A 21,034-nucleotide genomic window follows, 5' to 3' on the forward strand; every position below is an offset into this window, starting at 1 on the left:
TAAGTTACGGACAGTCAGCTGACAGGTCCATATCAGCTGATCGAGAACAATATATATATATTATTTTTTTTTTTTTGCCCTACTAGTCAGCATGATGATTTTCATTTAAAATTTCTCATAAGGTGTTATTTTTGCTTCCACCTTCTGTTACAAAAATTAATTAATTTTTTGTCACTAATTTTTTCATTGGTTAACTGATTTTAATAAAAAGCCTCGTCATCAAAAGACCCTCCTCTAATCATATTTAAACAAAAATAAAAATTAAGAAATATACTCCACTTTGCGGCAAATAATGAAATTCATTTTGTTATTAATGCGATAATTATTTCTCCGCTGGTAAAATTACCGAAAAGATCTTCCATCTACGAAAACATTCTAGAAATCAGAGATGGGCCTAAAGTCACACAACGACCTCATTTTAATTAAGAAGTTTCAGTTAAGTGGAAAAGTTCTCCTTGGCAAGTTCGCTGCCCCCGAAAGCCCATAATGATCCAATTGTTTTGGAGATTCAATTCGCAACTTGTAAGAAAATTAAATTTCTACCAAACCGTTCTAATATCGTTACTAATCATTTTTCTTGGCATTTGCTGACACGTTAAATAAAACTAACTGTCCATGATATGAGCTGATACTTCTTCTAGCTGAATGATTAGGGACGATGAAGTGCTAAAACCGATCGGTAGGTGAATTCAAAAAAGGAATAAAATCGCCTGCGTTAAACAATTTTTTTTATTAATTATAGGTCTAAACAAAATGAATATTTTTATAAATTACGGTAGGTACCTGTCAACAAGTTCAAGAAGCTTTTTTTGGTTATTAATCTGGAAGAAACAGAGGAATTATCGCCTAGAGTTTATCTTTGCCGTATTAGAATCCAAGGTAATTGGGTCCTATGTTATTCATTGAAAATTGTAATTTAAATTTGGAAATATTATTTCCAGGAAATTCCATGCTAAAAAGTATTAGCATTAAATCTACATTATTTTCTTGGATATTATATTATATGGAGATTTCTTAAGCAATAAGAAGAAATGTATCCATGGAATCATTAAAATGTATCCAATTAATACGCCGAAATGATTTCAATAAAAATAACTTCGTCCTCATTCTATTTCTACATTTATAAGGTTTTCATTTTCGGTAAAACTAACAAACCTAAATCAATCATATTAATGAAGAACATCAATTTTTTTTCTTTTTATATACCAATAAACCAATCCCAAAACAAACATTAAATATAAGATTAGCAACATATTTCCTGAATTAAATTAAACTTATTCACAATAAATTAAAACAATATAAGTTGTTTCCGGTTAAAATAAAAATTATTACTTCCTTTTTTTTTAAGATAGTCGATAACTTCAAAATATATTGAAAGTATAATCATGACGTTTTCGTAGTAATTAAGAGTTTCGTATTATCTAGCATACTAAATTTTCGTTTTTATAAATATAAATCCAACCCATCATAATTAAAAAACCGATTCGTAGAGAAGAAGACATGTTAATGATCTGTCTTGGTACCATTTATTAAATAAAAATAATAAAAAATTCCACTGATGAATAGTTCAAGCAGTCTTGAGTTTCTTCATATTGTTTTAATCTTATACTTCTCGAAAGGATTGAAAATTTAGAAATTTCCTCTAAAATTTTATTTTGGTCATTTTAGGTTGTATTTTTCCCCTGACAAGGAAGGTAGTTTGAAAGGCATTGAGTGGAAACATCAGGTTATCGAATTCCAGTTTTAGAGATTTCAGTGAATTAACAATCGAACATTTCCCAGGACTTAATGAAAGTAAAAACGGCTAATCCTTGAAAATAGAGTGTTTTATATCCAATTTAAATGATATTGGTTGTTCAGTGATACTTCCTAACCTTCATGGCCCAAAAACCAATTTTAAACTCGGCAACGTTTGATCCCATGGAGTTAAACTTTTTGGATTTTCTGATAATTGACATTTACGCAGAGTATTCAATCCTGGGCCAAAATTGTAGCCCCCGCCCTCAGCGGACCTAGCTCAACCCCTTATAATGCCATATGGCAAAGTAAGGGTACCATTATATATATATTTATATACATGTATATATCAATATTGTTATCTATATCGTTTCAATAAAGGAGGTCAGAAAAAAAAAAAATCAATCCTAACATTAAATAACAATCGGTTATTTTTTTTTTTATTATTTGATATTTATTTTAAAACGTTGTTGGGTAAATAATAGAATACGATACAGTCTTAGCAGAAAAGAAAAGAAAAAAAAGGAAATAAAATCTCTCATTTTAAAGTCTGATTATACTTAATATGTTCGTGTGAGTAATTTGGTATGTACAAGGTAGGCATGGACCTATGAACATTCAAATGTGCCCTTCAGGGTCAAAAGAGGAAGAAACAATTGCTCATGTGTTCCGAGACTTCTTTATTTGTCTCGACTCTTCTCGACTGTAAGTAGGATTTTGTGCCTTTAAACATTTTAATTGTTCAATCACTAGTTCTTTATCATTACCACAGACAGGTCTTCGTTCTATTCTAAGAAGAATAGAGAATAATGGTTCATTCGAACGTATACGTAGCCTATTGAGAAAACAATGCATAGAGAGGGTGTCAAATACATTGTTGGAAACCTTGGAGTAGAGTAGTCCACTATACATGACTCACTCTAGCAATTCCTGAATATAAGCAGGGATAAGCTGAAAGCCGACTGATTAGCTCTTGTGGACTCAGAGCGATAACTCAATTTTATTAATTCCCGTCCTATTGGTAATTAATAAAATTTTATAAATCGTCATTAAACGGAGTTGAACGGAGTTTCGAACGTCATGAAGTTCGAAACATGCTTCAAATGATGCGAAATGTCATTTAAGCCCGAACATTATGCGGCAGATTATCGTCTTTCCCTACGATAACTCCAAGTTGTGTAAATCCATGGTCCCTCCAGGTGTTTGAGCTGAAATGGGGATTTCGCGTCTCAATTTTCACGGGCAGTTTAATGATAGTTGCTGGAGTGCGCTATGGATGGAACTTAGCTACTATAAGCGTTGCTGCAATGTATCGGAAATTCAGGTTTACTCTATGCCTATCCTTCTCAACGGGAAACGTTTTTATACATGATCATTCCTCTATGGATCCCAGAAGGGATTATTTCAATGTATTTAGACACAGACTCAAAAAAACAAATAAATACATTACGCATTATAATGCTTTAGAAGGTGCCTTTTTTCTGTTGAATATACATTTTGATAAAAAGGATTCCCAGCACATCTTTTAGAAGTATATTTCTGGTGCACACTTGTATATGTATTAATATTATATATATTTAAAATTATAAATATGTCTGAAACATTCATTAGAAATTTGTATATGTATTGATGGAGTAACGGTATCCAACACTGATTTTCCATTAAATGGCATATATAATGGGTTTTTTAAAAATTATTTTCTTTCAAATTTTCGTGGAAGCGGTGACAATCTATCGCCTTATTGAGATAGATTACCTTTCTAAAAATAACGTAGAAGGGAGCGGGAAATTGAAATTCTGATTACAATTCTGGACTAGCGTATCCTTTCAAAAATATTTTATAAAACCAATTTGAAAACTTCTATACATATATACACAGATATATGGGACTTACGTAAAAGGTCAAAACTCATTAAAGTAGAATTTTATTTTATTTATATTTTTTTTTTTTAGTATTTTTAGTAGAAATTTTTTTTTAATATTGTTTATGGCCTTTATATACTGTTATGATGTATTGTTTTTATTGCAATATATCATGATTGTAAGCGTTTCCTGAGTAGTTGTTCACTAAGAATGTTAAATTTTTTATACACATTATCCGTTGTGTTATATGTAGAGGTTAAGGTAAGAGTGATATCAATTAATCTTCATCTTAAAAATTGGAAAGTTTTGCTAGAAGAAAATTACACCCAAGTGTCAAATTTATGTGAGGAGCAGATTAAATCGTTTTATTGATTTTTTTATAAAGGTCACAAGGCCTAAAGTAACGAGAAAAAAGTCGATTGCTTAAAGGCAGAACAATTAAGTATTTTAATTTTAAGAATTTTATAATAGATTACATTGTTATTTTTAAAAATTTGCATTCATTCAAATTTTATTACTGAGATAGTTTTTGTTTGAACTATTTAAAACCTGTTTTAGGGGCCTGTGCCCTTTTTTTTTTTTTAATATTGACAAGATATTTGATTTTAAGGTACTTATGATATAAAATTGTCTCCTTAGTCCTAGTTTAAGTGCGTTCCTTAGGACCTCAAAACGGGGCCGGTCGTAACGCTCCGACCATGTCAAAGTATGCAATTTTCTCGAAACTCCCACATCTTCTAAAGACTTACGAAACCCAGCAGTCCGGAAGTACCCTTCGGCCTCAAATTAAAAATGAGCCTTGAAAAGATATTTTAGAAGGGGTACTCCTTTCGGAATTGTGAATTACGTTTTCATTTTCTAATGGTTCCCTAACATCATTGTTGCATGTATTAGGTACGTATTCAATCCTAACCCGTAGATTCTCAAGCCCTTCTCTCTCGACAACTCCACACAATACAGACTTAAGATCTGACAAGCCAAACAGACGACAGTCAGTCCAACCTAGAATTGCGCCAGCTACTTGATGTAAATGATAAAAATTCTTGATTTTATTTCATAATTAAAGCAATCGATTAACGAAAAATATTCAATTATAAGGTGCACTTAGAAAATTAACACCAGCCTTATGAGATAGTCCAAACACTCCGTAACCTAGCGAAAAAAATTCGAAATTTTCTAAAATTGTTAGGGAGAGGTAAAGAAAAAATGCATAGCGGGCACTATTATCCAAATTAAATAATAAGGTGTCAATAGTCAGACTATTTTCTAGGAATATTATAAAAGCAGACATAAAAATTTCAATTAATTTAAAAAAAGATATATTTGTATATATTTCTTTCTTTTATTAGCACAAAAGATGACTTTGTTATTTAAATAGTGGACTGGACTATTTAAGTTATGAGCGAAACGATTTTGAATATACCTTATGAATTATGAAGTTTGATTTTTTTTTTCATATTGTTTATGGTTAAAACTAATAACATTCATGTAAGCTTCCTTAAGAAATTGAATTGTGTATGATCAAAAATAAATTATCCGAAAAATGATATTTTTTTATTGCCACTGCAGGCCTTCTTTTGCGTCTTTGTTGATTCTGTCTATCCATCGGATTTTTGGCCTCCTACGTGGTTTCTCACCTACTGGCATTCATTGTAGTGTAGATATGTCCTGATGGATTGCTTCGAGCCACATGTCCCGCCCATTTAACCTCCTTTAAGTTGATCAAGATTGTAAATAAATAGTTAAGATGGTTGCATTCTCAAATAATTGATCAACACCTAAATGAATCCGATGTCCTCAAAGTATTTTATCTAAAAGAACTAACAAGATAATTATATAATAAACTATTTCAAGACAATGAATGAATGAAATTAGATTAAATTCTGGAATTTGAACTCCCCTCAGAATAGCATACTTGTTTAAATAACGTATTCATTCGAGCTTTTGATAATAAATTTCCTACAATTGTATACCATAATAAAATAGAGGCATTGGTGTTCGTTCTAGAAAAACGATTGCTTTGGCACGTAAGTTTTTGGGCTGCTAGAATTAACAGTTATTTGGACGAGTGGACCCTTCACTTGGCCTAGACGGAGTAACTTGGAGCAAATAACCGAACAATAACAATAGAGTTTGATGTCAGAAACTAATTGAACATATGTTGTATCTATCAATATTGAACATCCTAAGACTGTTTTCTGAACAAACAGGGTGAACTCACTAAGCTAATCGTAACTCGAGTTAAGGAGTTCTCCACGTGGATGCTCCTTCATACCCTCCGTGTCATCAATCATTGTTGCAGAATAATAATTGGCTTTAATTAAAAACCAAACATTTAAATAGTATTTTAATTATAATTTAATATATAATATCATAAAGTAAAACTAGTTTATGATATTATACCAAATGAACTTATAATTGAAGGTAAAGGAGCTTTAACAAAACCGCTTGGTATTATCTCCAATAAAATAATCAATGAAAAGTTAGTCCCTAGTGAGTGGAAAGTAAGCAAGATTATAGTAATACATAATAAAGAGAAAAAGGATAGCTTGGAAAATTTTCACCCGATTTCATTAACTCAAAGTACCTACAAACTATTTTGTAATATATTAAAAAAAAAAAGAATAATAGAAATTATATATGAGGATCATGATATAGAACAGGCTGGCTTCCCATCCACTTTCATTACGATAGATCAACTCCAATGTATTAACCAGCTCATCGAGAAACGTAGAGAATATATGTTTTATTGACTAATTCAAAGCTTTCGACTCCATCAGACATAAATGTATTTGGGAAGCACTGTGTGAATCCACTTCAGAATCAGGTTTCGAGTAATATTTTTTTTTTTTGGCTTCCTGAAATTTTATTGCATCTACATACAAAGAAATCGTTTTAAAAATATTTATATTTAATCAACTAAACTTGGCTGCGTTATTAAATTCTATAATTTTTTTTAATAAGCCCTTTATCCTTCTTGATTTAATAAACTATGTTTTGACTTTCCAGGATATGTAGAGGGATAGTGTAAATAAATACGTATGTTTGAATGATTTATACTTCTGTACGTTAATCATGTACAAATGGTACCTCTCAATCATTGTGTGAAGTTCAATTAGGTGCTTACTATGATGAATTAGTTATCTGTCTTTGGGAAAATTAATGAACTGTCACCTCACGTGTAATATTACGGCCAATATCTGATTCCGTGGGTTGATGATATAGATATATATCAGGGTCATAATAGTGTTTAGAGAGTAAAGTGGTATCCATATACACCACAAGTTGTAATGAGATAATCATGATTATATTCAACTGTTTGTAGATTCTTTTATTGGAAATTTGTTCCACGTAGTCAAGAGATGGCTCTTGTGGTCCTATGTGTTATATTAGTAATAATAGTAATATCTGTAAATAATCCCCCTTTTAACCGTTTGATTGGAAAATCTTTTTTTACTCACTTAACCATGTTCTAAATTTCATAAACCCACATATAGAAAAACTGCAGGAATTTCACTGATTTAAAAAAATAATCAATTTACTTTTATGTTTATTTATTATTCGTTATATTTTACTAGCTGATTTTTAATTCAATTTTTTTACTATTTTATTTATTAATTTTAAAAATTTTACTCCAGGAATATCTTGGTGGATATTAATTGACAACCAAAGTGCATTCAAATCAAAATTTTCCTATAATTCAAATAAAATGTACAATAAAATATATTAAATATTGATTAGTAAAAAAAGGTACCATTCTTTATTAATAATACACTTGTTAAATTCAGATATTCTATGGGGTGATTGTGGGAAAATATTGGGGGTTATTATCAAAATTAATTGGTAGCCTGGTAAAACTAATTAGTGGACTATATTCATAATGAATTTAAAATAAATTAAGTATGATAAAAAGGGCAAATAAAATCTATTATTCAATGAGTTACACAAAAAAACAAAAAAAAAACGATCTTTTTGGGTTTTACCGAAAAGGGAATACAATCTGCATTAGTAATTTTAGGATTATTTTGATAATAGATTAATAATAAATTAATTTTGAATGGGATAACATTGAACAATTAAGATATTACACTTTTGCTGGACTGATATTGAGGTTTCTTTGGAGCTTATACTTTGTTCGTAGTGTTCTCTTCTCTCATTTCGACCTCACCTCCTTGGTGCCATATAGATTACTCACTCATCCTGAATTTATAGCAAATAAGCAAAATATTGTTGCTCTGAGCTCAGAGACGTTGTCCATTCTGAACATATTCAGACAATTTGGTCCAGTGCCCTACTATTTCATGGATTTTCCTAAAGATGGCAGGTTCTTGATGTCCTATTCAAATAATTAATTTCAAAAGACCGTTCTTATATTTCTTCCTGAAACAACTATATGTCCTTTACTTCCAAAATACCATCCTAACTATAATCTTCATCACTTAAAATTAGTTAGGAATTCGAACCAGCGCCACTGCAATCGTGAGGCAGTCGCTTAACTATCTTAGCTACAAACGGCCCAAAACTTTAGACGTGTTCTATGTATTAGTCCATTTCTTTTCTGTTCTCTACTACCCAGCCTCTAATATCCTATAGTTTACGCTTCTTCTTTCCAGTCCACACCATTTGCTTTAGACATCTAAGGACCTGTATTTTTGGTGTTAGAGAGGAATCTAGTAGATATTATATAAGCTATTATGTGTGTAAGTTGTTGATAAAGCATATTCAAATAGATTGTAACGGGAAGCCTAATGTCTATATGATTTAGCAGTCTATCATTATACCTTATAAAAGTAAGTTTGTAATACACAACTGCTAGTGAATTGGCCTAATTATATAGACCTTATAAGATTTTTTTATAAAGGAATAATTTCTCCTGAAAGTAACTCAAGAGAAATGATTGATGGGTCAGGTTTACGCCATTGATGTTAAGATGTTTAATCATAATATAAACTGGCAATAAATAAGCCTTGGGATAGTTATATCCTGAAGTGGGTTAGGTTAGGTTAAGTCCAAGACTACACTAACCCTACTAACATTTAGTACAGTAATGTCTCCTAAATTGAAATGATACAAATTTAATTATGCTACAATTTAAAATAACATTGTACATACCTATTCATCTTGGCGAGGAATCCATAAGGACCCGATAGCTTGGCCGTCTTGTCGAGGCTGCGGCAGTAGAGAGTCCAGATGCAGTCAAGAGGAGTGGGCCCAACGGACCGCGCTCTGTGCGCCCTCCTGTAAGCGCGGCCCAGGTTGACCACTCCCCGCACCGCCCCCTGCAGAAAGCCCATCACCTCACCGAGGACACCACCTCCTGGCCTCTGTCTTCGCTCCTGTCGGCTACCGTCGAATAGTGAGTTCAGGGCTAATACCTGTCGAGAGGAAATCAGGTTCTGTAAGTGAGAATTTATATTCCAACATTCTTTAACACATAATAACACGCTCTAACTCACACGGCTGTCCAAGGGCTCTTAATTTGTACTGATGTACTGTAACAATTTGGTGACCTCCACCGAATGCTACATTGCTGATTGTGTAATACAATCTCGAATCGGTATAGAAAACAAAATTTATAACTAAGATATAACCCTAAATCAGTAAATTTCAACCCATAGAAGCTGCCCAATAAATCTGAAAATGAACCATGTGCAGACCCTCTACTATGGGCAATGGGGAAAATGAAAACTTTTGATTAGATTGCTTAAAAATGCAGTATGCAGCACTTGCAAAAATATGGGACCCCGAGCAACTTGTACGACCTCTTGAAGAGTTACCTTGAGAACAGAACGGTTAAGATACGAGGCAACTTCTATGAAATAGAAGATACCATGGAAAGAGGTTGCGCACAGACATCTGTCCTTGGTCCTGCTTTGTGGAAATTGGTCTTTGAAGAGTTGTTGGGAGTGCTTGAAGAGGAGCGATTTCCTGGCACAGCTTATGTAGAAATGTAGTAGTGGCGTCAAACAGCAGAGCCAGATTAAAAGAAGAAGCTGGTCGGTGTGCCAACGTGATAGGAGCATGGCGTGAGAAGAAGAAGCTAAAGATGGCTGCTGCCAAGACTTAAACTATACTCTTAAAGGGTACGACATACAGGGCCACTCTATTACTCTCAGGATACAAGGAGCAGTTATATGACCCAGTGAGGTTGTCACATACCTTGGCATAAGACTTGGAAGAAACTTCAATGTGACGCCTCACATAGACATGAGAAGTAGACCTTGCTCTTAATGGACTTAATCGTTTCGGGGGCGCATTTTGGGGCTTTAGATACCTAGAACATTGACCATTTATAAAGGAGTGGTTGTGGGTATCTTGAAATATGCGTCCCCTGCATGGAATCCATATCTCTCGCAGGCAGAAGGCAGAAGAGCTGGTTAGCGACAATCCAGAGAATGGCTCTGCTGCGAGTCACTCGAGCATACAGAACAGTATCTCATGAGGTGCTAGCAGGAGGAGTACCTATTGACCTTCTCCTGCGGAAAGACTATTACCGACATACGGTAAAGAGGGAAGGTCTGGTGGAATTACTGGAGAATCTCTAAGTTCGTATTGGTGAAGACCCAGGCATTGGAAGAGGATCCTTCGATAACAAACCATGCAAGAATGGAAACGACGGTGGGTGAATAGCCCAAAAGTAGCTACCCTAAAGAAGTATATTCCTACCGTTGGTTCACGCCTAAAATCAACGTGGGTTCTCCACGACTACTGGTTCTCGCTGTTCCTTACGAGCCATGGGGGTTTCCGAGCTAAGCTCACCGCACATGGCATAAACATCGATCTCTTATGCCCAATTTGTCTGGTTCCAGAAACCGCACGTTGTACTCGTCTGTACCGCCTATGAGTCACTGAGATTCAAGGTGATGAGGGAGACAGGACTCTATGTTCTGACGGAGAGCGATCTCCCAAAGCTGGTGGAGGAAAAAACTACCCACACTCGTATTGCCTAAACAGATAGGGCAGGGTGATAAATGGATAATTAAAGAAAACACAATGTGTGTGGACAAGGAAATGTGCTTCCTCAACCTCCTACAGCTGAATATCTGTTGCCCGCAAACTACCTGTTGGGAACACCACAACCCTACATTATATTTTTAAAATTTCCATTGTATTATTGTTTATCTACAGCTAGTGATTAAAACGTTGACTCAGAAATTTCAATTTTTCAAGGGTAAGCACCAAATTTAGAAAATTAATCATTTAAAGCTTTTTAATAAGGTCTCAATAGATGAGCCAATAGTCTCATCTATATCGAGCCCATAGCCTTCGAACGGTTTTTTTTTTTTTTGCAATTTTATTGACTGTGTATTTATTGGATAGCGCAATTGAATCGACCGAGATTGAAGATTTGTGCGCAACAGAAAAGGTTTATGAAACGTATATTTTTATTTTAACCAAACCTCGTAAAGTTGGTAGCTCTACTAGTAACCATAAAAATAAAATGTTAAGGCCAGACTTTTATATCAAATAATACCTTGTTCTGAATTGTTTAGTGTTAACTCGGCTGGAGTGTCCTACTTTTTGTCCCCTAAGAGGTGTCCCGTGAGAATTTATCTTATGTTGGAAGATTTGTTTGTTTTTGAACTCTGTTTTGTGCAAATGATTTAAAACTGTTTTACGGTCGATCTTTAGCTCCTAGGCGATTCTACGACTACTATTATTTCTGACATTTTCGGCAACGGGCCTACCAGTGTGAAATGCGTCTTTAACATCAAAAATACTCGAACGGAATCAACGAAACCAAAATTGTGCATAATTAACTGTTACAGACTTTTATAATTACAGGGACCATAATTTCACAAAATCGGGAAACAACATTCCCAATTTCAGCAACCTGGCTTGCATTTTCGCCTTTATTAAAACTGTAAAATGTATCGCATTTTCTCTTTGTTGACTTCCATCTTTAACACTCACAACTGAATGGACCGAACAAAAATCAGCAAATGAATTTTTTTAGTCCAAAATATCACCTTAAAAACGAGCATAAATTTGAAATTGTTTGATCACTACTTTACGAGATATCGATCGATACAGCTATATCCCAAAAAAATAGTGGATTTCTTTTTCCCCAACTAGAAGTAAGAATTATAAAATATTCTATGAAAAATTAAAATCTTAATAAATCTACGGTTAACTATTGTCACCTCATTATTTGAAAAGATATTGATATCCGAATAATTGCACATTGGGGAGCCTTCGTCACCTCTCATCACTAATTACCATTCCGGCGCTCATAATTTATTCCCAATTTCGAATAAAGGAATAATTAATTAATTTTTAATGAAAAAGAGGTAGAACAAAATCAAGTCAACATTTGCTGGACGTAATTGTGCCATTTTTATCATAACGAGATTCAAAAAGAGAAATATATTTAAATTCATAAAATTGAACACCTTAAGCACAAAATATTACAATAATTATAAAATAATGATTCTCCTTACACAATTTTAAATAAAATGATCAACGAATGGATTTGAAAGATAAAGTTTTAATATTTTTTGCTTGTTTTTTTTTCAGCTCGCTGAAATGTCGCCACTGACGGTTAGCCGAGTGATCCTGACATGCTTTCTGACTCTTGTACAACAGTTAATGCCCTACTAAGTAATTTTACGGAATTTTTATTTCCTATTTAGCAATAAACTTATGACAATAATTGTTTTAAAATCATATAAAATTTTCTTAGTATTGGTTAAAATGTTGAATTACATATTAAATGTACATAGTAAGAGTATTTATTATAAATAACTTTTTTTCTTTTAGAGGATTCCATTTTTAATTAAGGAACATCAATCATAACGATTGAAGAAAAACAATTCCTCAGTTTCACAAACAAAAATATTTAAATAATAAATCTACCAGAGTAAACTGCAAACTAATAGAACTCTCGTTTTGAAAAAAATTAGTATAAATGAATTATGGATATGAATGCAAAAAGTGACAATCTGTATGCTTTATTGGAGATCAAAAACAATTTAATTTAAAACAATTTACGTTGAATTCAGATTTTAAAAATTAATAAATTTTGTCCAAATATGAATGAATATAACCATTCAGCTAATATAATTTTAACAGTAATACATGTTTTCAAAACAAATCTGGTCCTATACCTGGGATGAAGAGAGAGCATTGTGTTTTAAAATGCCCAACGAATTTATATACATTAAAATTCGTTGGGCATTTTAAAACACAATGCTCTTCATCCCAGTTATATTTTTTTTAAAAATATTTTGATGTAAGCAACTTATGGGAGTGATCGTTATATATTTTTTATGTATAGCTGTATTTACTGGGTAATTTTTTTTTTTTTTTTGTAACGTCTAAAATATATAAATCAATTTTATACACCAGATTGTGTATCTGATCTATTATTTCATTATTATTTTTTGATTGAAATATTTTGGGGGCGTCGGAGTCCAAATATGTTTTCCTCAATCAAATTAATTAGATAATTTACCATATCCTGGACTTAACATTTATTCTATGAAGGCTGACCACATTGCGATTCCGTTTGATTTAATCCTTAGTAATTAATGCCTACTTTGAATTGTACTTAATCCTCAAGATATTTCTTTTTAATGTATGATTTTCTAATTCAAATTAGATATTTAATAAAACAACTGTAGCAAGTAATAATGTTTATGAACTTCTAATTCATTATTTAAAAATAATTTAAAATGAAGTTTGATTGTTTATTTAGTGATCGAATGTTATCAGTAGAGTTCGATAACAAAATAACGTTTTCCGTAGCTCTAATTTTTTATCCGACAAGGAAATCACAAAACAAAAAAGAGAAGTAAAGAAGAACTATTGAAGATGAGGGCAAGCAGAGCGAGAAATCGCCTTTGGAACAGTTATCTTACCGCAAAGGTTACTTATGATAAACGTTTGGTGCCGTGTAATGTGGATCAACACTGTACTCTGGCAGTCCTTCAGACAAATATTTCAATCCTACTTGCAATTCAAAATTCAGAATTCAAAACGTGTATCTCCGTAGATGACTCTAATTCGAAATTTTTAACGATTGCAATACTTTCTCTTATTATTTATTTCAGGTAAGTAAAAGTAATAATAATATGTTGACAGTATCATAGTTGAATATTTTTAGTCATAATTAAATTATGATTGTGATATATATTTATTATATAAAATTGAGGTAAGGGAAGTTGCATAAATAATTGCACATATACGATCCGAGGAAGAAATATCGAAACATATTTTTCTTTTTACTCTAGTCCATAGAAATTCCTTAAAACTTCATTAGGGCGAAGGAGAAAAATGTAAAATTTCCCAACTATATAAAATATTTTCATCTTGTTGAGCATATGAAATAATTTAATTTTTTCCCACTCTTTTATGATTTTAACTTTAAAGTTGTGTATTGCAAATATTTAAACGAGAGTAATTTTATTTTCTATTGAAAAACAAGAATGGATCGATAAAATCCCAATATTATAAAATAACGTGTGTTAGTATTAGTTTTAAATTTTAGTCAAATGTATTCCCTCTACTTTAGAATTCAAAGAAAATGCATTCAAGAGTAAGGTCCCCAGACTCGGAGTAGATTGCTTTGCTTACCTCTGGATCCTGGCTAAGGGGCTGAGCTTGCTTCTCGTTGAATGCTATCCTCTGGACATTGTGAAGAAGAAAGAGATCGACGGCGAGGAGTCCGAATGACACCAAGCTGGACGTGTTCTTGATCAGCGCCACTGGGTCAAGTTCGGCCAGCTCTGTCAGCCGCTGGCTCAGGCGGGGGTTCAGGGACCTGTGCGCCAAGGACAGTTATACATTTACCCTGATATAAATATATATTTATATAATAATGATAAATAAAGGTTATGTTTTAAATCAGCGTTATTAAAATTTTTAAAAGAACGTTTAGTTTTATTAATCATCAAGTTTCTGAACCAGCTATTCTTAGATAGATAGTGTGTATTCAATCATCATGATCATTAATGTGATAATGGTTGCCTATAAGCTAAACAATCACTCATAACTAGAGATCGGATTTTAGTGCAATCCGAGAAAAAAACCCAAATCCTGCAAAAATCAACTTTATTGCATAATAATTACTTTTAATATATGTAAAGTTTATCTAAACTTCAAACAAAACAAAGTCACTAAACACTTTTACATTTGCGCTAACATACCCAAAAATCTAAACTACATTGATTACAAATCTAGATTAAGCTTATGATATTAATTGCTTTTTTATCCATATAATTATAAACACTGAAAAACCAAATTTCAAACATATTTTTGAAGAGTGTACTCACTATTTGCCAACAATAAACAGGATAGGCCTGACCCCAAATTTATCCGAAACTCTAGGAAGCTATATTATATATTAGGAAGCTAAAATTACACGAGTATTTGATTTTTAAAAGCACATCGCCTTCTTTATAAATTATAACTCCTCTTCGATTTTTATGCTGTTTATTTATTTTATTTTATATTATTTTTTATTTTATTTTTTTTAAAATTATTTTTCTATTTTTTTTTTTATTTTTCTATTTTTTATTTATTTATTTATTTGTTTTTTTTTTACTTTTACCATGTCATAGGCGTTGATGACCAGAGGGTTTTACGCCTTTAAGCAACAAACAACAACAACAACCAAATTTCAAACTTCTAAAAACGACCAAAATTTTAATAATTTGGAAAATTAACCAACATGCTACAAACAAATTAGTATTTAAAATAATTGATTCTAATATTAAAATTTTAACATTTTAAGTTCCAGAGTTTTTTATTATGTTAATATTACAATTTATTTATTTCATAATCATGAACAAAATAACTACTTTCATTAAAAATCGAAACTCAACTTGTGATCCTGAGTAACTGAAATTGATTAACTGAAATTCAGAGTAAATTATAATAAACGGAATGTCCTTTATAAGATCTTCTCATACTGAATATTGTAACTTAATTTATGTACTTTTTCACTAAGTTTTATTTAATATAGATAATATATTTTGTTTTGGAAAACATAAATATGTTGCTGCTTATATATTTTCTATCATGATAGAAATATAAGTAATTAAAATATCTAATGAACCATTTAGACGGATAAATTTATGATTAAATTGCATTTAAACCACTCCATTAAACTCTTTATCAATTTATCATCTTCAAGCACAGGGAAGATAAAAATTTTTATGCACCATTGAGTCTTTGCAATGGCTTATAATCTCGCCCAATCTGACTGAAATATTGGTTTTCAATTTGTATAAATTTAATTCCCGGCAACCATTTTATTAGATTTCCGGACCATTGGTTCTATAAGAATACAATTCAGGCTACATTAATAGCTTTGGGTTTATTGAAATTGTGAATTTAAAACCTTTAATCTTTTATTTTTTAAAAATGATTTTTAGCATATTTTCCTCTTCAGGAAGTGCTTTGTTATTATAAAATGTTTTATCTTCCGTTTAATACTTTAAACCATTTGGTGCTTGACGCCTGTGACCGTCTTGGGATAAACTGTCAATGGATTAACCTTGGCCTTTTAAACTCTATACGGTCCTCTAAGCCCTAATGTCTTTCATGAACCTTTAATCTCGAAGTTACACCCCTAACGTAGTTCATAGTTTTTAGTAGATCTCGGGAATCCTATTAAGTGTTAAGTTTGCCTTGCTTATCTTGTAAAGAATTTCTGAATCCGGTTAAATTTGACTTTAGGAAAAATAGGGAATTTCTTTTTTATGAATATTCTGGATATTATTTTCTTTATGTTCTAAATCTCGAATTATGATAGTTTTCTGAAATTAAAATTGATTTTTCCAATCTAAAACATTAATGAAAAAACATAAAATTAATTTTTTCTCAGATTCATATGTTTGTTAGTTATCAACTTCAATCAATCTATGGGGTTACTTTCCTTCGTCGCATCACAAACTCTTAATTCTAAATTATCATCCTGTTCCTTCTATTTCTACGCTAAGTTCAAAAAATTCTTGCTAAAACTTAACAATATACGATATTGTCCAAGTGTTCCCTGTCTCCATATTTAATAGTCTCGTCAAGTAAATTAAAATACTGTTTTGCTTAAAATCTTGAGAAAAAAAAAACTTCATTTTTATATATATCTATATATATTCATTCAATAAATATATATATATATAGATATATATTTAAATGGATCCATTTTTAATTTTAAAAATGGACCCAAAAATGAACTTATAATGTATAGTAATATAATTATACCAGTAAATAACATATAGCAATTAGTTTCTAATTGTGTAGTGTATTAAATCCTCCATCTAATAAGGCTAGAACTAGCTCGATTTGTTTAAATCTCAAATTAGTCATAAGGTTTAAATATATCTTTATAGGCGATAAAAAATCACTGTTCTTTTTCTTCAGGTAAACGTAATTTGCATTTTATTTATATGATCCCTTAACAAATGAGATCGTAGTCATCGTAATTAATCGAAACTGAGAAACATTTTTTTTTTTAATTATTGACTAACTCGAAAATCACACCGTTGATTGTGTTATAAATTATTCACAATGAGCCTGAAGTTACTTTAAAACTGGTTTCCTTCTATTCTTATTTCATTCCATTAACCATTCATTCAAAATCGCAATCAATCATCATTTAATTACTAATTAATTTAATATAAGCCAAAGTAGATAACGGTAGGTTGATTGGACATTTATTAATTCTGAAGGGTTTGCGGAAAGCGATGTTTGTTCTATGTCAAATTTTCTATAAGAGGCGGCAAATTGGGTCGAACCTTTATATAGTAATTTGTATTCAGCAGGTGTGTGCGAGTATGGGTCTCTTCGATCACCATTAATTTAATGAAATTAATCTCCTTGCCCAATTTTTGTTTTAAAGGTATAATAGTAATAATAAAGTTTTCATAGAATGAGATGAGGATAAAAATTGACCGTATTTAAGTAAAATAAAATGATGGAATTAGGCTTATTTTATGCTAATTAAACGGAATATAATAATATACAGCATCTTGAAGGCTAAAGACCAATCTCTTCCTCCAGGTGGTTCTACACAGAAAACACTCTCAGAGTATCCTTACACAGGCGACTAAATCTCTGCACGGTTTGATGGATGGAAACGTGGTAAGGATGTTTATAGCTATGATTTTTTCAATACCTCTAAATCAAAATTAGAGCAAAAACCAACAAGCCTAGCCATATTCAGTTAGATTTTCTGGAGAGTTTTTTTTTTTTGAAATTTGTGAAAAACCTTGAACAAAATAAAAAATAAAATACACTTATATCAATATTTTTCGCATAGTTTTTGGGAAAAATTGAGAGCTTCAACAATAACAGGAAAGATTTTTAACTTTATCACATACGTTCGCTGTTAATAGTGCCAGTATACGTTCAAGCCCTGAAGATAATGCTAGCTCTAGCAAATCTGAAGATTGGGCATTCAAGAAGTAGGTTTATGAGCAAGTGATTTGGGTCCACGTAAATTATAAACATTGCCATCCAGATCAGTGTTGAACTTGTGAAATTCAGTCATTTGGATTTGAAAAAGGATGTTTTCATAAAAAATTCGTAGAAGTTTATTTTTTATGATTTATGTATTATAAATTATTTTTTATTATTATATTTTGGGGGGAGGGGGGTCTGAACACAAATTTCAGTTTTTTCTCCCAGAAAGGCGTTATTTCTACAACGAAAATAGGGAAAACAACAAAATTCGTTTGTAACTAGAAAATTAAGCTATTTCCGATTTATATCCCTCAAAAAAATTCCTACAAATTGAGTCAATTACATTCCATTTTTTGTACAGCTTGCAGCGTCCCTAGAGCGTACATAACATTGTTCACTTTTCGGTCCTCCATAACAAACGCTAACAATTTCCGACCACACTCATATGTTATAAAACTGAAATAAAGACACCAACACAACTTGATCAAGGGTAATGATGAAGATAAAGAAAAAAGTTATGAAAACCTTGCAGTCCAATGGCGCTAGATATCGTATATTTCAGGGCGAAGGAATGGTCGTCAGTTGTAGTGTTGGGATTCTACATTGTCCATGTTCACATCCTGGACTTTAGATCCTACGCAAAACGTGTCTCCCTATGCTTTCTGACATCTTAGATATCTGCCGGGTTTCAAAACCATTGGTTACAGGTCTTACGACTCTCTTGCACACTATAATCTTGAACCTGTGAGGAGCTATATAATTAAGACTTTTTCTCATGGCGAAGCATCAGTTCCTTGCTTTCTGTGTGTAATTTCCAATTCTGATATTTTAACTCCTCCCCACGGTTGGGTTAGCACGTAATTAGTCTTTTTTTCATTAATTAGGAGCCATAGTTGTTTTACTAGCCTTTCAAGTTCTCCAAAATTCCCTCCTAATGCCTTTATATCTCTTGTCGTTATTGCGATATCATCAGAGTTGGGTAGATGTTATGTCTGCCTGTTATAATGCTCTTATTTCATACTCTAAATCTATGTAAACCAGATAATGGTTCTCCTTGCCTCATAGCGAATTTATAATTTTTGCATTCTTATTCTCTGTCGGTACGGAACTTTATCCATAATTCTGGTTCAGGTATGTGCGTCAGCGCCTCGATACCTTTCCACATCATTTATATCAGACCAGTGTGTTGAGTCAATGAGAACATTGTTGAGAATCTGTTCGATTTCTACTTTTTCCATCCATATTTTCTTTTGTATTTCTTCATGGGAGAAGTGAGTACTTCTAACCACTATACATTTTTCTCGGGCGAACTAGATGCATCTAATTCGCTTATCAATAGAAATTTCTTAGCTCCTAAACATACTATTGCTGGTCTGAAGAACTCCTCTTTGATATTGTCACTTTCTTCCTCTTCGCTGTCCTCTTTTGGTTCATGCACACTGATAATTAAAGTATTAAAAAACATTTCCTTTTAGTCATACTACACATACTCTTTCTGAGACTATCATATATCCTAATAATAAATACTTCAAATTTTTCCTAATTATGAAGCCAATACCTAAGATATTTGTTCCATAGTCCCTGCTAATTATCATATACGATCCCAGATCCATTATTTCTTCCACTCTCCATTTTATCTCCTAAAGCGCTGCAATATCCAATACCTTATTGGAGCAACACACCTTCCAGATTCCTACATGCACCAGCCTGTGCTAATTCTCTTCCATGTAGCTAACATTAATCGTCTACAAGTTCGTTTGATTCGCCTAAGTCGTTCAAAAAAGACAGCCCAACTTTTTTTTTTGAGATTCGTAACTTAATAGGATTTAAGAGAAATGGACTGTTAGCACGTCGCCTCCATGTGAAATGAAAGGAGAAAGAATTTAACATCATTAACAATATATTCATCAATAAAAAAAAATTTCTGTAAGCAATATTTACTATATAAAACAAACAAATATGTTTTAGCAGACCATTTTAAATTACCCCTTCGCACCCCGTGTTGCAATAATCAGAACTTAGAAGTTGTCCTAAGAATTACAAACAAGAAATAACTTTGACTTACTCTTATAATTAACTTTATAAAGTAGTATGATGATTGAAACTTTGGTACACTTTATTATTATTATACTTTTTGGTCACTTTTCCGGCATTGTGTAGGATTTCCTGTAGTGTTGGAAATCTCTGATGTAACGATGTAAGTTCTATGCACTTAAGAAGGATACGCTTCACAGTTCTGTTCACGTCACAGTTAGTGCATGTTAAGGGATGTAGACCACGCAATAAGTAACCATGAAAAACTCTTAAACATCAATGTGGAGGAAACATAACATTATTTCGACCTGTCTTGATATTTGACTGAGTGCTTCTATCGATGATCTTTCTTTCCTTCATTTTTTACGGGCTTTTTAAGCTTCATTTCTATATTCTTTCTCTCTGCTAGCTAACATTAATCAAAGTCCCTTGTATTTTTGCTTAGATAATTTTGTTAAGTAAGATTTAGATGATATTAACCCTAATAAATTTATTACATAAAATAAATTCCTAAACTGAAGGTCCCTTCCCGAAAAATCGATGTGCAGTGTTATTTTTTTTGTAAAATTATAATTATTAATATAATAGTCTGCCGTTTTTTTATTTCAGGGGCTTTTTAAATACTTTGCTCTATCTCGAAGTCTCTCCTTCCCGTTTTAAGCTACTATTTCGAAAGTGATATAGGGCCCTCGCTATCCGGGGTTTAAGCGGGGCGGGGAAGGATGGCCTTTTTTCTAGCGTTACGATCTCCTCTTGTGAGATTGTGAAATGTCGTTCATCGACCAACCTACTCGCTATAATTGTCTGTTCTAAAAGACAGATAAGTAAGGCTACCATGGAGGGCGGGAGTGGCTGGTTTGATGCCGTTTTTCGATTTCAGGGGCTTTTTAAATATTTTGCTCTATCTCGAAGTCTCTCCTTCCCGCTTTAGGCTAATTTTTCGAAAGTGATATAGGGCCCTCGCTCTCCGGGGGCTTAGCGAAAAAAAAAATATA

At 32.2% G+C, this 21,034-nt stretch overlaps 1 protein-coding gene across 1 annotated transcript in view; it reads right to left on the reverse strand.

The window, feature by feature from the left end:
- Nucleotides 1-21,034, reverse strand: part of LOC106685025 (uncharacterized) — a 90,846-nt gene that overhangs the window by 65,560 nt on the left and 4,252 nt on the right. Inside the window, exons 2-3 of the mRNA XM_014427484.1 lie at nucleotides 14,175-14,361; nucleotides 8,712-8,974 (exon numbers count right to left, since the gene is read on the reverse strand). Of these exons, the coding sequence (XP_014282970.1) occupies nucleotides 8,712-8,974; nucleotides 14,175-14,361 (450 nt within the window). The remainder of the gene's footprint in view (nucleotides 1-8,711; nucleotides 8,975-14,174; nucleotides 14,362-21,034) is intronic.

This window comes from Halyomorpha halys, unplaced genomic scaffold, assembly GCF_000696795.3.
Source record: "Halyomorpha halys isolate HHAL.00 unplaced genomic scaffold, Hhal_1.1 Scaffold650.1, whole genome shotgun sequence".
NCBI classification, from domain to species: domain Eukaryota; kingdom Metazoa; phylum Arthropoda; class Insecta; order Hemiptera; family Pentatomidae; genus Halyomorpha; species Halyomorpha halys.